Source organism: Microcaecilia unicolor, chromosome 11 (assembly GCF_901765095.1).
Source record: "Microcaecilia unicolor chromosome 11, aMicUni1.1, whole genome shotgun sequence".
NCBI lineage: Eukaryota > Metazoa > Chordata > Amphibia > Gymnophiona > Siphonopidae > Microcaecilia > Microcaecilia unicolor.
Genome location: NC_044041.1, coordinates 196,904,068 through 196,921,101, shown reverse-complemented (window position 1 = coordinate 196,921,101; position 17,034 = coordinate 196,904,068). Strand labels below are relative to the sequence as shown.

The following is a 17,034-nucleotide window of genomic DNA, read 5'->3' as shown; positions in this document are numbered from 1 at the left end:
GTGCCAGAGCCGGTGGTGGGAGGCAGGGATAGTGCTGGGCAGACTTATAGGGTCTGTACCAGAGCTGGTGGTGGGAGGCGGGACTGGTAGTTGGGAGGCGAGGATAGTGCTGGGCAGACTTATACGGTCTGTGCCAGAGCCGGTGGTGGGAGGCGAGTCTGGTAGTTGGGAGGCGGGGATAGTGCTGGGCAGACTTATACGGTCTGTGCCAGAGCCGGTGGTGGGAGGCGGGGCTGGTGGTTGGGAGGCGGGGATAGTGCTGGGCAGACTTATACGGTCTGTGCCAGAGCTGGTGGTGGGAGGCGGGGATAGTGCTGGGCAGACTTATACGGTCTGTGTCAGAGCCGGTGGTTGGGAGGCAGGGCTGGTGGTTGGGAGGCGGGGATAGTGCTGGGCAGACTTATACGGTCTGTGCCAGAGCCGGTGGTGGGAGGTGGGGATAGTGCTGGGCAGACTTATACGGTCTGTGCCAGAGCCGGTGGTTGGGAGGCGGGGCTGGTGGTTGGGAGGCGGGGATAGTGCTGGGCAGACTTATACGTTCTGTGCCCTGAAGAGGACAGTACAAATAAAAAAGTAGCACATATGAATTTATTTTCTTGGGCAGACTGGACGGACCGTGCAGGTCTTTTTCTGCCGTCATCTACTATGTATAAGCTCTTTGAGCAGGGACTGTCTTTTTGTGTATTGTGTACAGTGCTGCGTATGCCTTGTAGCGCTATAGAAATGATAAGTAGTAGTAGTAGTAATATGGCTATGTTTTAGTTTCCACCTGCACTGGGGTAAAATGTAAATACAAAGGATCACAGAAATCATGCTAGCGATGTAAAACACTCGAACAACTTTCTTCCAGCAAAAAACAAACCCTGACTCTTGTCGTTAAGCAGTAACTGTAATCTTCATAAGCTCTTTTAACTTTTGAACTGCAGGCATCTAGCGGGCAAAGTGATATGGCTAGAGCAAATCCAATTAGAAACTTATACCATATATAGTTGCTCTAAATCGTAGAAATTTAATTAAGCATTTGAACCCTGGGCTTATGAGGCTAGTTATTACTAATTATAGTTAATGTGGTTCAAATGCTTAATTAAATTTCTGCGATTTAGAGCAACGATATATGGTATGCATTAATATGCTGCAGATACAACTTGACACCCTTAATTTATGAGCTCACATCTACTAAAATATTCCAAAAGTCTTGTGGCAGTAAATAGAAGCAATGTCTCTTACCTGCTTGCTGGTCTTTAAGTTGGATATAATCAAGTGGTAAAGAATGTCGTAGTTATAGATGCTTTCTACGGTCTCCTGATACCCGTCCTTACTTCTTAAAGGTATGTAGGGAGGCTGAATGACAAACTTTATAGATCGAACACCGGCAACATAGCTTAATGTAGGACGTCCGAAGGCAGCTATAACAAACATATAGAACCTCATTAAATGTATCATGTTATGTTACGTATGCAGTACATATGGGGCATCAGCAATCTATAATGCACACATACCCCAGACTCTATTTATTTCTAAAGCTTATACCCCTTTTAAACCTAAGCGGCTAACATACATAATAATAACACATACACTACAAAAACAACATAATCCGCATAACCCCCCGCAAAATAACATGGAAAAGGCCCGAACAAAAAAATAAGAGACCCTTCCTTCCTTCCTTCATTTGGGTTTGGTTTCTGACGCTCTGCACGCACGTACAACGTGCAGGACGTCAGACTCACAGAAACAAGTTGTACGTGCGTGCAGAACGTCAGAAACCAAAGCCGAAGGAAGGAAGGAAGGAAGGAAGGAAGGAGACTTCGGCTGGCGGGGATTGGGACCCCCAAGCAAAGGGAGGTGAGGCTCGACGGCAGAGTGATGGCAGGAGGAGGGGGGGTTGAGAGGGTCATCGGTAGGGGGGTCCAGGGGCAAATCTACAGGGGCCAGGCCCCTGTGGCCCCATAGCAGATACGCCCCTGCCTTTTACTAAGCCATGTAGGTGCTTGCGTGTGTCAGTTTTGAACTACCGGCCAGCTACCGCGTAGCCCAAACTGTAATTTCATTTTTTGCGTGCGCCGGACATTTTCCGGCACGCGGTGCTAACTGGGTGGTAGTTGGCATTGTACATGCGTAAACCATTACTGTCCAGTGAGATCTTACCGCTAGGTCAATGGGTGGTGGTAAGGTCTCAGGCGCCAATTTTTATTTTGCTGCATGTCCATTTTTGCTCCCCCCCCCCAAAAGGCCTTTTTGGCAGGTGCGCTGAAAAATGAACCTGCGTGTGTCTAATACACGTGTCTACACCAGCACAGGCCATTTTTGGGTGCACCTTACTAAAAGGACCCCTAAGTTTTCAAAAGCTTCTTGAATTGTCCTGCATTTGCACAAAGGCCTATATAGCCAGGCAAAGCGTTCCAGAGAACTGGACCCGCAACTGAGAAGGCTGCAGCCCTCATCCTATATAATAATTCTCACCACTAACGTTCTAATGTGAGGCCTGCCTGTGTCCGTGGCTCCTGGAGTTGCTGAGCTAGGCTCCGTACCCAGGATGATGTCACTACTCCTCCCCCTGCCTGGGAATCAGTTGTCAGTGCGCCGCTCCCTGCCACTTCGGAGCGAGTGGCAGGGAGCGGCGCATCAAAAAACTACAAGCGCGGCACCACAGACCCCCCTCCCCCCTCGGCGCATCACCCAAGCCCCCCCCCCCGGCACATCAAACACCCCCCTCCCCCCACCGGAAGCACATCAACACCCCCCCCCCCCCCCGGGCACATTAACCCCCTCACCACCTGCAGCACTGCTGCTTCTCCTGTTGAGCAGCAGCGGCCGCTACAAAAAAAAAAGAGATGAACGTTTTTAAACCCAGCCCAAATCATTCGCAAATGCCCGAGTCTTAAAACGCAGTCTCTGCAGCCGCTCCTCCTCTCGCCTCCACGTCACTGCCCCTGGAGTAAGACCCCGGAGGAGCGCAGCGACGTGACAGGCGAGAGGAGGAGCGGCTGCAGAGACAGCGTTTTAAGACTCGGGCATTTGCAAATGATTTGGGCTGGGTTTAAAAACATTTATCGCTTTTTTTCTTTTTGTAGCGGCCGCTGCTGCTCAACAGGAGAAGCAGCAGCGGCCGGACAACGTTACCACTGGCAGCTGCGGGTGGCGAGGGGGTTTGATGTGCCGGGGGGGGGGGGGGAGGGTAGCTGGACATAGGTGGCTGGAGGGGGGCAGGGGAGGGAGGTGGGGAGGAGGTCCTGAGACCAGAGAGGTGGGGGTGGGGAGGGGGCCCTGCGAGAGGGGGGGTGGGGGCTCACACTCACTCACTGTCTCTCACATACACTCTCTCTGACACACTCCCTATCACACTCTATCACACACACACTCACACACACAGACACTCTGTCTCTCACACAAACACACACACACACACACACTCTGTCTCTCTCTCATTCTCTCTCTGACACACACACTCCATCTCTCACACACACTCTCTCTCAAACATACACACTCCAAGGAAAACCTTGCTAGCGCCCGTTTCATTTGTGTCAGAAACGGGCCTTTTTTACTAGTAAGAGCATAATGCGTATATCACTAACAGATCAGTTGCTAATTTCTTCACTGAATCTGATCTCAAATCCCTAGCGGATGCAATTTTATCACAGAATGTAAATACCACGGAACATTCCCACAAACCATCTGGTGAAGCAAACACAAAACTTTAAACTGAATCCTGAATTGCACAGGTAACCAATGAAGCTGCTTCAAAGTGGGAGTAATGATCCCACTTTGATACACCCACAATTACCTTCGTGGCGGCATGCTGCACCACCTGCAAAGCTTTAACACTAGCACTAGATACCCCCAAAATACAGGGGCCCTTTTACTAAGCCGTGTAGGCACCTATGCGCACCCAACGCGCGTCAGTTTGGAGTTACTGCCCGGCTACCGCGTGGCCCTTGCGGTAATTTCATTTTTTGACGCGCCTCCACTTCGCACGCCGGAAAATAATTTTTTATTTTCTGGCATGCGGCAGAAACCGGGCGGTAATCGTCATTCTTTGCATGCAGACGATTACCACACGGTTGACGCGCGAGACCTTACCGCCAAATCAATGGCTGGCGGTAAGGTCTCAGATCCAAAATTGGACGTGCGCCAGTTTTTATTTAGCTGCACATCCATTTTCGGCAAAAATGTTAAAAAGGCCTTTTTTACAGGTGCGCTGAAGAACAGGTCTGTGCACGCCCAAAACATGCGCCTACACTAGCGCAGCCCAATTTTCGGCGCACCTTAGTAAAAGGACCCCCCCCAAAGAATTACAGTAGTCCACCCTTGATATAACCATACTTCGCACAACATAGAGGTTGCGGGTGCCGAGGGCAGTTGCATGTTCAAACTAATTAGTTACCCCCATGACTACTAAGCCGCACTAGCTGTTGCGGGTGCGCTAACGCCGACACTGCCCATTCACTTTGAATGAGCTGTGTCGGCGTTGGCAAATGGCAGCCATTTGCGCAGCCTAGTAAACAGAGGGTTAATGTAGTATCAACAATCAATAATTGAGATTAATTGGCAATTATTTGGAGCCTCTGCTCCAGGCACCTTTTTATAATTTGAAGTGCCTGTATACAAATGCTAGAAGCCTAAAAAGTAAGATGGGAGAGTTAGAGTATTTAGTACTAAATGATGAGGAAGATATAAAAGACATCTCAGAGACTTGGTGGAAAGAGAATAATCAATTGGACACTGTGTTAACAGGGTACAAATTGTATTGCAATGATAGAGAGGATCAAATTGGAGGGGGGGGGGGGGTTAACGATAGTAACGTAGTAAGTGACGGCAGATAAAGACCTGAACGGTTCATCCAGTCTGCCCAACAAGATAAACTCATTTTACATGGTATGTGATACTTTATACCCGAGTTTGTCATTCTCAGGGCACAGACCGTAGAAGTCTGCCCATATCTGTTCTAGTACTAAAAGTTCTGAAGATTCTGGAATCCTAAAGAGTTACAAGATTCCGGAATCCCAATTAGTAGCAACATTCCATGTAGAATCCCAAAGAGTAACATAGTAACATAGTCTGCCCAGCACTGTTCTTGTACTAAAGGTTCTGAAGCTAACGTCGAAGCCCCTTAAAATTTACACTCAAGTCCATCAGTCACGATCAGGGCGTAGACCGTAGAAGTCTGCCCAGCTCTGTTCTTGTACTAAAAGTTCTGAAGATTCTAGAATCCTAGAGTTAAAAGATTCCAGAATCCCAATTAGTATCAACATTCCATGTAGAACCCCAAAGAGTAACATAGAGGGGCATAATCGAACTGGCCACCCATTTTAAGGGCGTCCATCTTTCGTTTCGATAATACGGTTGTGGCTGGCCAAATCTCAAAATTTAGGTCAACCGAAATGTTGAGATCACCGACCTTAGAGATGGGCAGCCTCGGTTTTCGCCTATAATGGAAACCGAGGACGCCCATCTCAAAAACGACAAAATTCAAGGCTTTTGGTCGTGGGAGGAACCAGCATTCATAGGGCACTGGTCCCCCTCACATGCCAGGACACCAATCAGGCACCCTAGGGGGCACTGCAGTGGACATCACAAATTGTTCCCAGCTGCATAGCTCCCTTACCTTGTGTGCTGAGCACCCCAACCCCCCCCCCAAACCCACTACCCACAACTCTACACCACTATAGCCCTTAGGGATGACGGTGGGCACCTACATGTGGGTACACTGGGTTTTGGGTGGTTTTTGGAGGACTCACATTTACCACCACAAGTGTAACAGGTAGAGGGGGGTATGGGCCTGGGTCCACCTGTCTGAAGTGCACTGCACCCACTAAAAACTGCTTCAGGGACCTGCATACTGCTGTCATGGAGCTGGGTATGATATTTGAGGCTGGCATAGAGGCTGGCAAAAAAATGTTTTTTTTAATTGTTTTTTTTGGGTGGGAGGGGGTTGGTGACCACTGGGGGAGTAAGGGGAGGTCATCCCTGATTCCCTCCGGTGGTCATCTGGTCAGTTTGGGCACCTTTTCAAGGCTTGGTCGTGAAACAAAAGGGACCAAGTAAAGTCGGCCAACTGCTCGTCAGGGACGCCCTTCTTTTTTCCACTATGGGCCGAAAACGCCCATCTCTTAACCACGCCCCCGTCCCACCTTCGGCACACTGACGACATGCCCCCTTGAACTTTGGCCGTCCCCGCGACGGAAAGCAGTTGAGGGCGGCCAAAATCAGCTTTCGATTATGCCGATTTGGCCAGCCCTGAGAGAAGGACGCCCATCTTCCGATTTGTGTCGGAAGATGGGCGCCCTTCTCTTTCGAAAATGAGCTGGATAGTAACATAGTAAATGACGGCAGAAAAAAGACCTTACGGTCCATCCAGTCTGCCCAACAAGATAAACTCATTTTACATGGTATGTGATACTTTATACCTGAGTTTGATTTGTCCTTGCCTTTCTCAGGGCCCAGACCGTAGAAGTCTGCCGAGCACTGTCCTTGAACTAAACATTCTGAAGCTAACATCGAAGCCCCTTAAAATTTACACTCCAGCCCATCCCTATCTGTTCAGTCACAACCAGGGCATAGACAGTAGAAGTCTGCCCAGCTCCTGTTTTGTTTCCCAATTACCGGCGTCGCCACCCAATCTACGCGCTATATGTTAAAGAGGGAATTGAGTCAAATACGATAAACATTCCACATGAAACAGTTAGCAGTGCGGAATCATTATGGCTAGAAATCATACTAGTAATTTTCTCATCATAATAGCTATCAGCTCATTTGCATTCCGTTTTCGTTAGTTGCTACCGTGACAGGAAAATGGCTTGGATAACCCTTTTGTGCATGTCTCGTTTTAGTACTAGCTTGCTAAACCGGCTGGTTAGGTTTAGTGCATCTGGCCCTAGGGGCGGAGCTAGCACTTAACCTGTTAGTTGTGATATTCAGAGTTCTGTAGCAACATGTATGAGATGCTTTGACAGAGCAGCCAAGGGCAGCGGCTCATGAGAGCAAGGGAAGAATCCTCACTTCGCTTAGGGGAAAACCTCTTTGAATCGACCCATCTTGAGGTGCAGTTCTTCGACACTGCCGCCACCCTGGCATTGTACTGCTCAGTCCAGTCCAGCTCCAATGTCAGGTTACAGAAAGTGTTTGTGATGTTTTGGCAGTCGCTCTTAAGAAGCCATTCACTTTCACCATACCTACAACACAGAAGGCAAATTGAGTTCCAAGTGTAGATAAACATTTTAATTGCATTTATTGCAACATCCTAGAAATCTGTGCAACATGATTTATAACACGCCATCAAATACAAGTTAAAACGCAAGTCCACAAATTACACAGGCTACAGAATTGGACTCTCCCTCCCAGGCCTGACGACAGAGAGGGTCAGGGAGGTATCGTGATCCCAGCGGGGTCTGTGTCAGGGGCCCGGCCCGGCTGACTATAATTTTAAAAAATGATAAAACACGTGCAGTGCAGCCAGGCCCGTCCTGAAACCAGAGCGCGCAATGCCGGGCCCTTTCGTGAATCCACAATGTTCTGCACACGCGCACTGCAGGGGCCCCCGCAAATTTCATCCAGGCCCCTGGTTTGGGGACCCCCGCCAGCTGAAGCCTTCTTCAGCGCCGGTCTCCGGCGCAGCCGCGTTCGCTGCCCTGTTCTTCTTTCTTCTTGCTCCTCCTGTGCACGCTGACACTCCTTTGCGTGAAACTGAGAAGGAGCGTCAGCTTGCACAGGACAGGAGGAGCAAGAAGAAAGAAGAGCAAGGCAGCGAACGCGGCTGCGCCGGAGACCGGCGCTGAAGAAGGCTTTGGCTGGCGGGGGTTGGGGACCCCTGCCAACAAAGGTATTTGTTTGTGAGGCGAGGAGAGGGGGTGAGGAGGTGAGGCGGTGGGGGGGGGGGGGGGGGCGGCACTCAAAATGTGCCCCCAACCTCGGGCTTTGGCCACCTCCCACAGTAAGGTCTGGCTACGCCCCTGGCGCACTGGCAACTGCTGGCTTGGCGCACTCTGTCCTCAGCCGCTTGCAACTGCAGCCAAATGCACCGTAGGTAAGGTTATGCCAGCTCTGAACCCCCCTATATAAGGGACCATGTACTTCTCTGCCCTGGGGCCCATCCTGGCTGTCGGCACCCCTGCTTCCTCCTACAGAAAACAAACATTTCCACACACTTAATTCCTGTAAATACTGGTAGAATATTTATTTATAAAAGTTCATATCCTGCTTCCCCGCTCTTTGGAGAATGTCTTTGAGTTAAAAAAATATATGTACACAGTAAAATCACAATGCTAACCAGAAAGGATAGCCTCAGTGTAGTAAATTTGTCATGAAAATTCATCAAGGGGAATGTGGTGAGCCAGTTCTGCCGGGATCCCCCCCCCCCCCCCCACCCACCGCGTGCCATTTTCTGCCCACACATTATTTTTTTAGCGCAAGTGGCAGGGGCACGCACTGCCCAGTTACCACCAGGCTACCACAGGAGCCCTTAACGTCTCCTAAATAGGAAGCGCCGCGGTAGGGGGTCCACCAGGAAATAGCCTACATGGCAAATGTTTCCACTTACCGCACGGCCATTTCCGTCCTCTGCCTGCAAATTCCTTTTTATCAGGTGGCGATAAAAGGGGGCCACGGCGCGTGGCAAACCCGTGGGCTGATGCCACCGCAGGGATCCTTTTACCGCCCCTTGGTAAAAGGGGCTCCATATGCATAAAATGCTAGAATCTTCTTGTAATTCTGGCCAGATGTTACTTAACAGAGATCTCTGTATTATCAGCAAATGAAAAACAGTAAACCCCTGGATTCTATATATGGCGCTCAAAATTGCGCATGGAAATTTGGGCACACAGCCAAAATTCTGCATGCAATTCAACTGAATAACAAACCAATTAGCATTAATAATTGGGCGCTAATAATCAATAATAATTTTTTTTTTTAATTCAGTGCTTCACGAATTATCTTTGGAAGATTATTCCAAAGTACAGGAGCAATCCGAAAAAGAAATAATAACTCTCATTGGACTGGCGTGAGTGTTTTCCAAGAGCCCACGTTAGTACCTCCCTCAGACCTACCTGTCAGGTGCAATGACCTCTTGAATGAATTCCTACATCTGGTACAATAAGATGCATACAACCTGCAAAGGATCCGTCTTTTCCCCAGACTAAAACCCTGCGTGATTCCACAAGTAACTTAGGCCTTCTTTTAAAAGCTGCCCTAGCAATTCCTGCACAGTTAGGGCCTCTTTTACAAAGCCACACCTCCAATTCTCATGTGTCAAATGACAAGAAGCCCAGTCAATTCCAGGGCCGCCGAGAGACTAGGCACGGCGCTGCCCGATTACCGCTAGGCAACTGCTGTGCTAAAAAAATTTGGACCTATTTTCACCAGCGTGGGAAATAGCGCATGCCAGGGGCGTAGCTACGTGGGGCCAGGGGGGCATGGGCCCCCGTAGATTTGACCCTGCCTCCCCCCGCCGCCAATTCCTTCGACCCCTCCCCCTAACCCTGCCCTGCCGCCGTCGGGTACCTTTGCTGGCGGGAGTCCCCACAGACTCACAGAAACAGAAGCCTGCCCTTGCAGATCAGCAAAAGCAGCCGTGCTGGAGAAGAGGACTTTGGCTGGCGGGGGTTGGGGACCCTCGCCAGCAAAGGTACCCGACGGCAGTGGCGGGGAAGGGTTGGTGGCAGCGGGAAGAGGGGGTCGAAAGGGTTGGTGCTGGGGGGGCTCAAAGGTGGTTGGCGGGGGGGGGGGTGCTACAATGTGCCCCCTCACCTCGAGCTCTGGACCCCCCTCTCGCCGAAGTCTGGCTACGCCCCTGGCGCATGCTGGGCCTTGAACTACCGCCAGTGAGCGTGTTGGGCGGCGGTAGATCCAGATCAGCGCACAATAAGCCCACGTTGGGCTTACTGCCGCTTTGTAAAAGGGGCCCTCAATTCCTACGGGCTTCCTCTCATTTTCCGCACAGGAATCGTTAGCGCGGGCTTTGGAAAAGCAGCCCTCAGGTATGAAAGAGCAATTTACTTTTTATACTGGACGCTGTAGGCCGTGTCACCAGCTGATGCCTCCCAATGCACAATGTGTTCAAAGTTCACCGACTTAAACGTCACATTCTTTGGAAGTGGCAGACAGTTCGCAGTGGAGTATCCTAGAAATGAAAACAGGCTGTTTTTAGGAAAACTAATTAAAGGCCTTCCGACAGCCACCCAACTTAAAACACAAGCTAATCAGAAGTAAACTCCCAACACAGACTGAAAAGGAAGAGAAGGGCACATTTCCCTGTAATATATCCTGCTGCGAGCTATGCCAAAACATTTCACAGGACCCCACTGTCATTCACAAAGAAAAAATATTCAGCATAAAGGAATCTTTCACGTGCTCATCTTCCAATGTGGTATATATCATTCTGTGTAAAAAATGTAACGAAGGATGCTATATTGGAGAAACAGGCCAGATGCTTAAGACAAGATTTAATTTACATAGACATAACATGAAGAAAGCTGGTGCCAGTCAGGTTCCCACCCCTGTAGGCCAACACTTTACAGGACCAGAACACTGTACCCATGATTTCATAGTAAGAATCCTGAAAGGTAACTTTAAAACAATACAGGAACGTAAGACCTTTGAAGTTAGAATGATTGAATAATAAGGATCTGGGTTTTCTAGCCCATTATAAACCATAAAGTTGTATTTCTCTGTTTATCACCCTCCTCTCACCTTCCCACACCATCCTGTTAGAATATCAATGAAATGCTTTGATGTCCCCATGCATACCCTCACCCTCCCACTCTGTCAGACTGTCAAAGTAATGCTTGGATGTCTCACTTATATATACTATCTGCTACCACATTTGCTTATTTCCGATCTGATGAAGAAGGGCAACTTTCGAAAGCTAATCAAGAAATGTATTAAGTTATGTCCAATAAAAAAAAGGTATCATCTTATTTTCTTTTCCATGTTTTCTTTTGTTTGATTTCCATTGATAACCTTTAAGAGTGGACTAACACGGCTACCACACCTCTCTAGAAAAACTACGAATGCAACATTTGCAGCCCAAAGCTTTAAGGCTGAACTTGACACTTCATTGAGAGTTTTCCGATCAACGGCGACTACTTCAGCACGTTAGAAATAAAGACGAGTGGAGCACTTCTGTAAGCTTGTGCCTAGAGCTACACGCCAGTTACACGTCTGAAATGTGCCTTTAATTGGCATTTTTCACACGTAAACGCACCATTCTGTAAAATAGCGTGCAACTCCGAGGTGGGAAGAAACGTGGACGGACAAGGGCATGGTAACAAGTGACATACATAGAATAAATTGCAAAGGGGTCATACAGCGAAAGGCAACCTGCGCTGGCGTCTGCGCGTGTTTTTCACACGTTCCAAGGCCCCCTTTTTCCACAGCGGGTAAAAGGCAGGTCTTTGGGGGTTTTTTTTTCAAGAAATGGCCTTGCGGCAAGTGAAGCGCTTGCCGCATGGCCATTTCAGGGGGGGGGGGGGTCCTTACCGTCACCCGTGGAGGTGTCGCTAAGGGCTCCCACACTAACCCAGCGGTAACTGCTGGGTACACACTGGCACTACAAAAATTGAAATATTTTTCGAAAATGGCACATGCTTGGGGAGGGAACTACGGCAGTAGCCTGGCAATGCTTCCCTTTTAGTCAGCGGTAAGCCCGCGTTGGGCTTACCACCGCTTCATAAAAGACACCCAAAATGCTTATAAACTTGTGGTTAGAGCACCGGTCTTGCAATCCAGAAGTGGCCAGTTCAAATCCCACTGCTGCTCCTTGTGATCTTGGGCGAGTCACTTAACCCTCCATTGCCTCAGGTACAAACTTAGATTGTGAGCCCTCCGGGGACAGAGAAATATCCAGTGTACCTGAATGTAACTCACCTTGACCTACTACTGAAAAAGGTGTGAGCAAAGTCCAAAATAAATAAATAAAATAAATAAATGGTTGGATAATTTCCTAAGAGAGGAGTACATAAGTCATTGATAAGATGGACTTAGGATAAGCAACTCTTGGGATCTTGCCAGGTACTTGTGACCTGGATTGGCCACTGTAGGAAACAGGAGACTGGACTTGATTGACCTTCGGTCTGTCCTGGTGTGGCAGTGCTTATGTTCTTATGTGCTAGTTGAATATGTAATAAAGTTGTGTCCTTGAATTGTCAATTCCTCCTGCAGTGGGTTCATGGGCAGGGACATGAGCGTGCAAACTCCCACGTTAATGATGTGAAAATCTCAGTGTTCATGCTGTCCTCATGTTTGCACAAAGCAATGAGTCCTGACGATTACTAATCTGATACCATATATGAGATGTTTACAAGAGGTCTAACCCAGCTCAAAGTCCTTCTACTTCCAAGCATATTGAAAAACATTTCATACCTAAGTCCTTTGGCAATAAACAGTCTTTACACAGCCCCGAGGCCCAGGTTACGGGACCAGTCACTTTTTTTGCCAAGCTGTTGTGTGGCAGGGCAAGCCTTGAAATGGTTTCAGTGAAACCAAATATTTGTGACTCATTGAATGGGACGGAAGTATAGTAGTTGAAACCTGCAGCCCAGCACAGACCCTTCTCCACGGCCACTACTCATTCTGTAACCTTGAGCTGGCCATGCAAACGTCTCCCCCCAGCCCCTCAGATTTTTAAACACCACGGTCAGCATTGGATTCAAATAAGTGTACCTGGACGTAACTCACCTTGAGCTACTACCGAAAAAAAAGTTGTGAGCAAAATCCAAATAAATAAATAAATAAAACGCTGACTTCAGCGCTTTCTCTTCCATTCTATTCCATGGACTTATATTCACCCCATTCCAATAGTCACCCCATTCCTGACAGATTCCTTCTACTACTACTATTTATCATTTCTAAAGCGCTACTAGACGTACGCAGCGCTGTGCACTTGAACATGAAGAGACAGTCCCTGTTCGACAGAGCTTACAATCTAATTAGGACAGACAAACAGGACAAATAAGGGATAAGGACAAAGAGTAGCAAGATTCCGGAATCCCAAAGAGTAGCAAGATTCCGTGCAGAACCCCAAAGAGTGGCAAGATTCCAGAATCCCAAAGACTACTACTACTAGTACTTATCATTTCTATAGCGCTACTAGACGTACGCAGAGCTGTGCACTTGAACATGAAGAGACAGTCCCTGTTCGACAAAGCTTACAATCTAATTAGGACAGACAAACAGGACAAATAAGGGATAAGGACAAAGAGTAGCAAGATTCCGGAATCCCAAAGAGTAGCAAGATTCCGTGCAGAACCCCAAAGAGTGGCAAGATTCCAGAATCCCAAAGACTACTACTACTAGTACTTATCATTTCTATAGCGCTACTAGACGTACGCAGCGCTGTGCACTTGAACATGAAGAGACAGTCCCTGTTTGACAGAGCTTACAATCTAATTAGGACAAACAGGACAAATAAGGGATAAGGACAAAGAGTAGCAAGATTCCGGAATCCCAAAGACTACTACTACTTATCATTTCTATAGCACTACTAGACGTACGCAGCGCTGTACACTTGAACATGAAGAGACAGTCCCTGTTTGACAGAGCTTACAATCTAATTAGGACAAACAGGACAAATAAGGGATAAGGACAAAGAGTAGCAAGATTCCGGAATCCCAAAGAGTAGCAAGATTCCGTGCAGAACCCCAAAGAGTGGCAAGATTCCAGAATCCCAAAGACTACTACTACTAGTACTTATCATTTCTATAGCGCTACTAGACGTACGCAGCGCTGTGCACTTGAACATGAAGAGACAGTCCCTGTTCGACAGAGCTTACAATCTAATTAGGACAGACAAACAGGACAAATAAGGGATAAGGACAAAGAGTAGCAAGACTCCGGAATCCCAGAGTAGCAAGATTCCGTGCAGAATCCCAAAGAGTAGCAAGATTCCGGAATCCCAAAGACTACTACTACTTATCATTTCTATAGCACTACTAGACGTACGCAGCGCTGTACACTTGAACATGAAGAGACAGTCCCTGTTTGACAGAGCTTACAATCTAATTAGGACAAACAGGACAAATAAGGGATAAGGACAAAGAGTAGCAAGATTCCGGAATCCCAAAGAGTAGCAAGATTCCGTGCAGAACCCCAAAGAGTGGCAAGATTCCAGAATCCCAAAGACTACTACTACTAGTACTTATCATTTCTATAGCGCTACTAGACGTACGCAGCGCTGTACACTTGAACATGAAGAGACAGTCCCTGCTCGACAGATCTTACAATCTAATTAGGACAGATCTTACAATCTAATTAGGACAAACAAGGGATAAGGGAATATTAAAGTGAGGATGATAAAATAAGGGTTCTGAACAAGTGAATAAGGGTTAGGAGTTAAAAGCAGGAATCCACAAATATAATCATCAGCTCAAATACCTAATTAATCAACTCTGCAGAATTTTCAAAAATAAGTATGTTTCCACGGTTTCACCAAAAACTGAATAAGACGCCATTTTTCTGATTTGCAGTGAGAGATCATTCCAAATTTTAGGGGCCCTTTTTCTAAGGCGTGTAGGCGCCTACGCGCGTCCAATGTACATCAATATGGAACTACTGCCCGGCTACTACGAGCCCCAGGCAGTAGTTCCATTTTTTACGCGTGTCCGATATGCGCACCCGAAAATATTTTATTTTCTACCACGTGGCACTGACCGGGCGGTAATTGGCAGTGTACGCACGCTGACAATTGCCGCCCGGTTAACGCATGAAACCTTACCGCTAACTCAATGGATGGCAGTAAGATCCCAATGCCTAATACTCACCTCTCAACACAATACGAACAAATTCACCACCATCAATACACCAAAACTGAACCTACCAATCTCGGACACCCTAAAGATTCTTGGAGTTACCATAGACCGACACCTAACACTTGAGAGCCATGCGAAAAATACAACCAAAAAGATGTTCCAATCAATGTGGAAATTAAAAAGAATAAGACCATATTTCCCAAGGACCATCTTCCACAATCTGGTACAATCATTGGTACTTAGTCATCTAGACTATTGTAATGCACTCTATGCCGGCTGTAAAGAGCAAATACTCAAAAAAAACTCCAGACAGCCCAGAACACAGCAGCTAGACTTATATTCGGAAAATCAAAATATGAAAGTGCTAAACCCCTACGAGAAAAGTTACATTGGCTTCCACTTCTTTAACGCATCACGTTCAAAATATGTACCCTAGTTCACAAAATCATTCATGGCGATGCCCCCAGCCTACATGTCAGACCTGATAGACTTACCACCCAGGAATGCTAGGAAATCATCTCGAACATTCCTTAATCTTCATTTCCCCCAACTGTTTGTAAAGGTCTAAAATTCAAACTAACGCATGCATCAACTTTTTCCTATCTGAGCACACAATTCTGGAACGCACTGCCGCGCAACCTAAAAATGATCGATGAACTGACCAACTTCCGCAAACTACTGAAAACCCATTGCTGCTACTACTACTATTTAGCATTTCTATAGCGCTACAAGGCGTACGCAGCGCTGCACAAACATAGAAGAAAGACGGTCCCTGCTCAAAGAGCTTACAATCTAATAGACAAAAAATAAAGTAAGCAAATCAAATCAATTAATGTGTACAGGAAGGAGGAGAGGAGGGTAGGCGGAGGCGAGTGGTTACAAGTGGTTACGAGTCAAAAGCAATGTTAAAGGGGTGGGCTTTCAGTCTAGATTTAAAGGTGGCCAAGGATGGGGCAAGACAGAGGGGCTCAGGAAGTTTATTCCAGGCGTAGGGTGCAGCGAAACAGAATAAATCCAAGCCTGTATACAGGCTTGGATATGGGGGTGGGCAGTATTCACAATGGAGAAGGGTAGTTAGTGGGGTTCCTCAGGGGTCTGTGCTAGGTCCGCTGCTTTTTAATATATTTATAAATGATTTAGAGATGGGAGTAACTAGCGAGGTAATTAAATTTGCTGATGACACAAAGTTATTCAAAGTCGTTAACTCGCGACAGGATTGTGAAAAATTACAAGAGGACCTTACGAGACTGGGAGACTGGGCGGCTAAATGGCAGATGACGTTTAATGTGAGCAAGTGCAAGGTGATGCATGTGGGAAAAAAGAACCCGAATTATAACTACGTCATGCAAGGTTCCACGTTAGGAGTTATGGACCAAGAAAGGGATCTGGGTGTCGTCGTCGATAACACGCTGAAACCTTCTGCTCAGTGTGCTGCTGCGGCTAGGAAAGCGAATAGAATGTTGGGTATTATTAGGAAAGGTATGGAAAACAGGTGTGAGGATGTTATAATGCCGTTGTATCGCTCCATGGTGCGACCGCACCTTGAGTATTGTGTTCAATTCTGGTCGCCGCATCTCAAGAAAGATATAGTAGAATTGGAAAAGGTGCAGCGAAGGGCGACTAAAATGATAGCGGGGATGGGATGACTTCCCTATGAAGAAAGACTAAGGAGGCTAGGGCTATTCAGCTTGGAGAAGAGACAGCTGAGGGGAGACATGATAGAGGTATATAAAATAATGAGTGGAGTGGAACAGGTGGATGTGAAGCGTCTGTTCACGCTTTCCAAAAATACTAGGACTAGGGGGCATGCGATTAAACTACAGTGTAGTAAATTTAAAACAAATCGGAGAAATTTTTTCTTCACCCAACGTGTAATTAAACTCTGGAATTCATTGCCGGAAAATGTGGTGAAGGCGGTTAGCTTAGCAGAGTTTAAAAAGGGGTTGGACGGTTTCCTAAAGGACAAGTCCATAAACCGCTACTAAACGGACTTGGAAAAATCCAAAATCCCAGGAATAACATGTATAGAATGTTTGTACGTTTGGGAAGCTTGCCAGGTACCCTTGGCCTGGATTGGCCGCTGTCGTGGACAAGATGCTGGGCTCGATGGACCCTTGGTCTTTTCCCAGTATGGCATTACTTTTGTACTTATATAACTGCCTTGGGTACCACTACACAGGACTCCGATGTCACTTGCTTTAGGACATGATCTTTGGGCAGAAACCCCCCATTCCCACTGCTTTCCTGTCTCACCTTAAAGCAGGTCCCAATTGTGGTTCAGCATCAAAGCACCCTAAGC

The 17,034-nt window shown here is 47.3% G+C and overlaps 1 protein-coding gene across 1 annotated transcript in view; it reads right to left on the bottom strand.

Moving 5' to 3' along the window:
• The window catches only part of IL22RA1 (interleukin 22 receptor subunit alpha 1), a 32,736-nt gene that overhangs the window by 9,965 nt on the left and 5,737 nt on the right, over positions 1 to 17,034 (bottom strand). The window contains exons 2-4 of the mRNA XM_030218833.1: positions 9,988 to 10,111; positions 6,997 to 7,169; positions 1,228 to 1,406 (exon numbers count right to left, since the gene is read on the bottom strand). Coding sequence (XP_030074693.1) covers positions 1,228 to 1,406; positions 6,997 to 7,169; positions 9,988 to 10,111 — 476 coding nt within the window. The remainder of the gene's footprint in view (positions 1 to 1,227; positions 1,407 to 6,996; positions 7,170 to 9,987; positions 10,112 to 17,034) is intronic.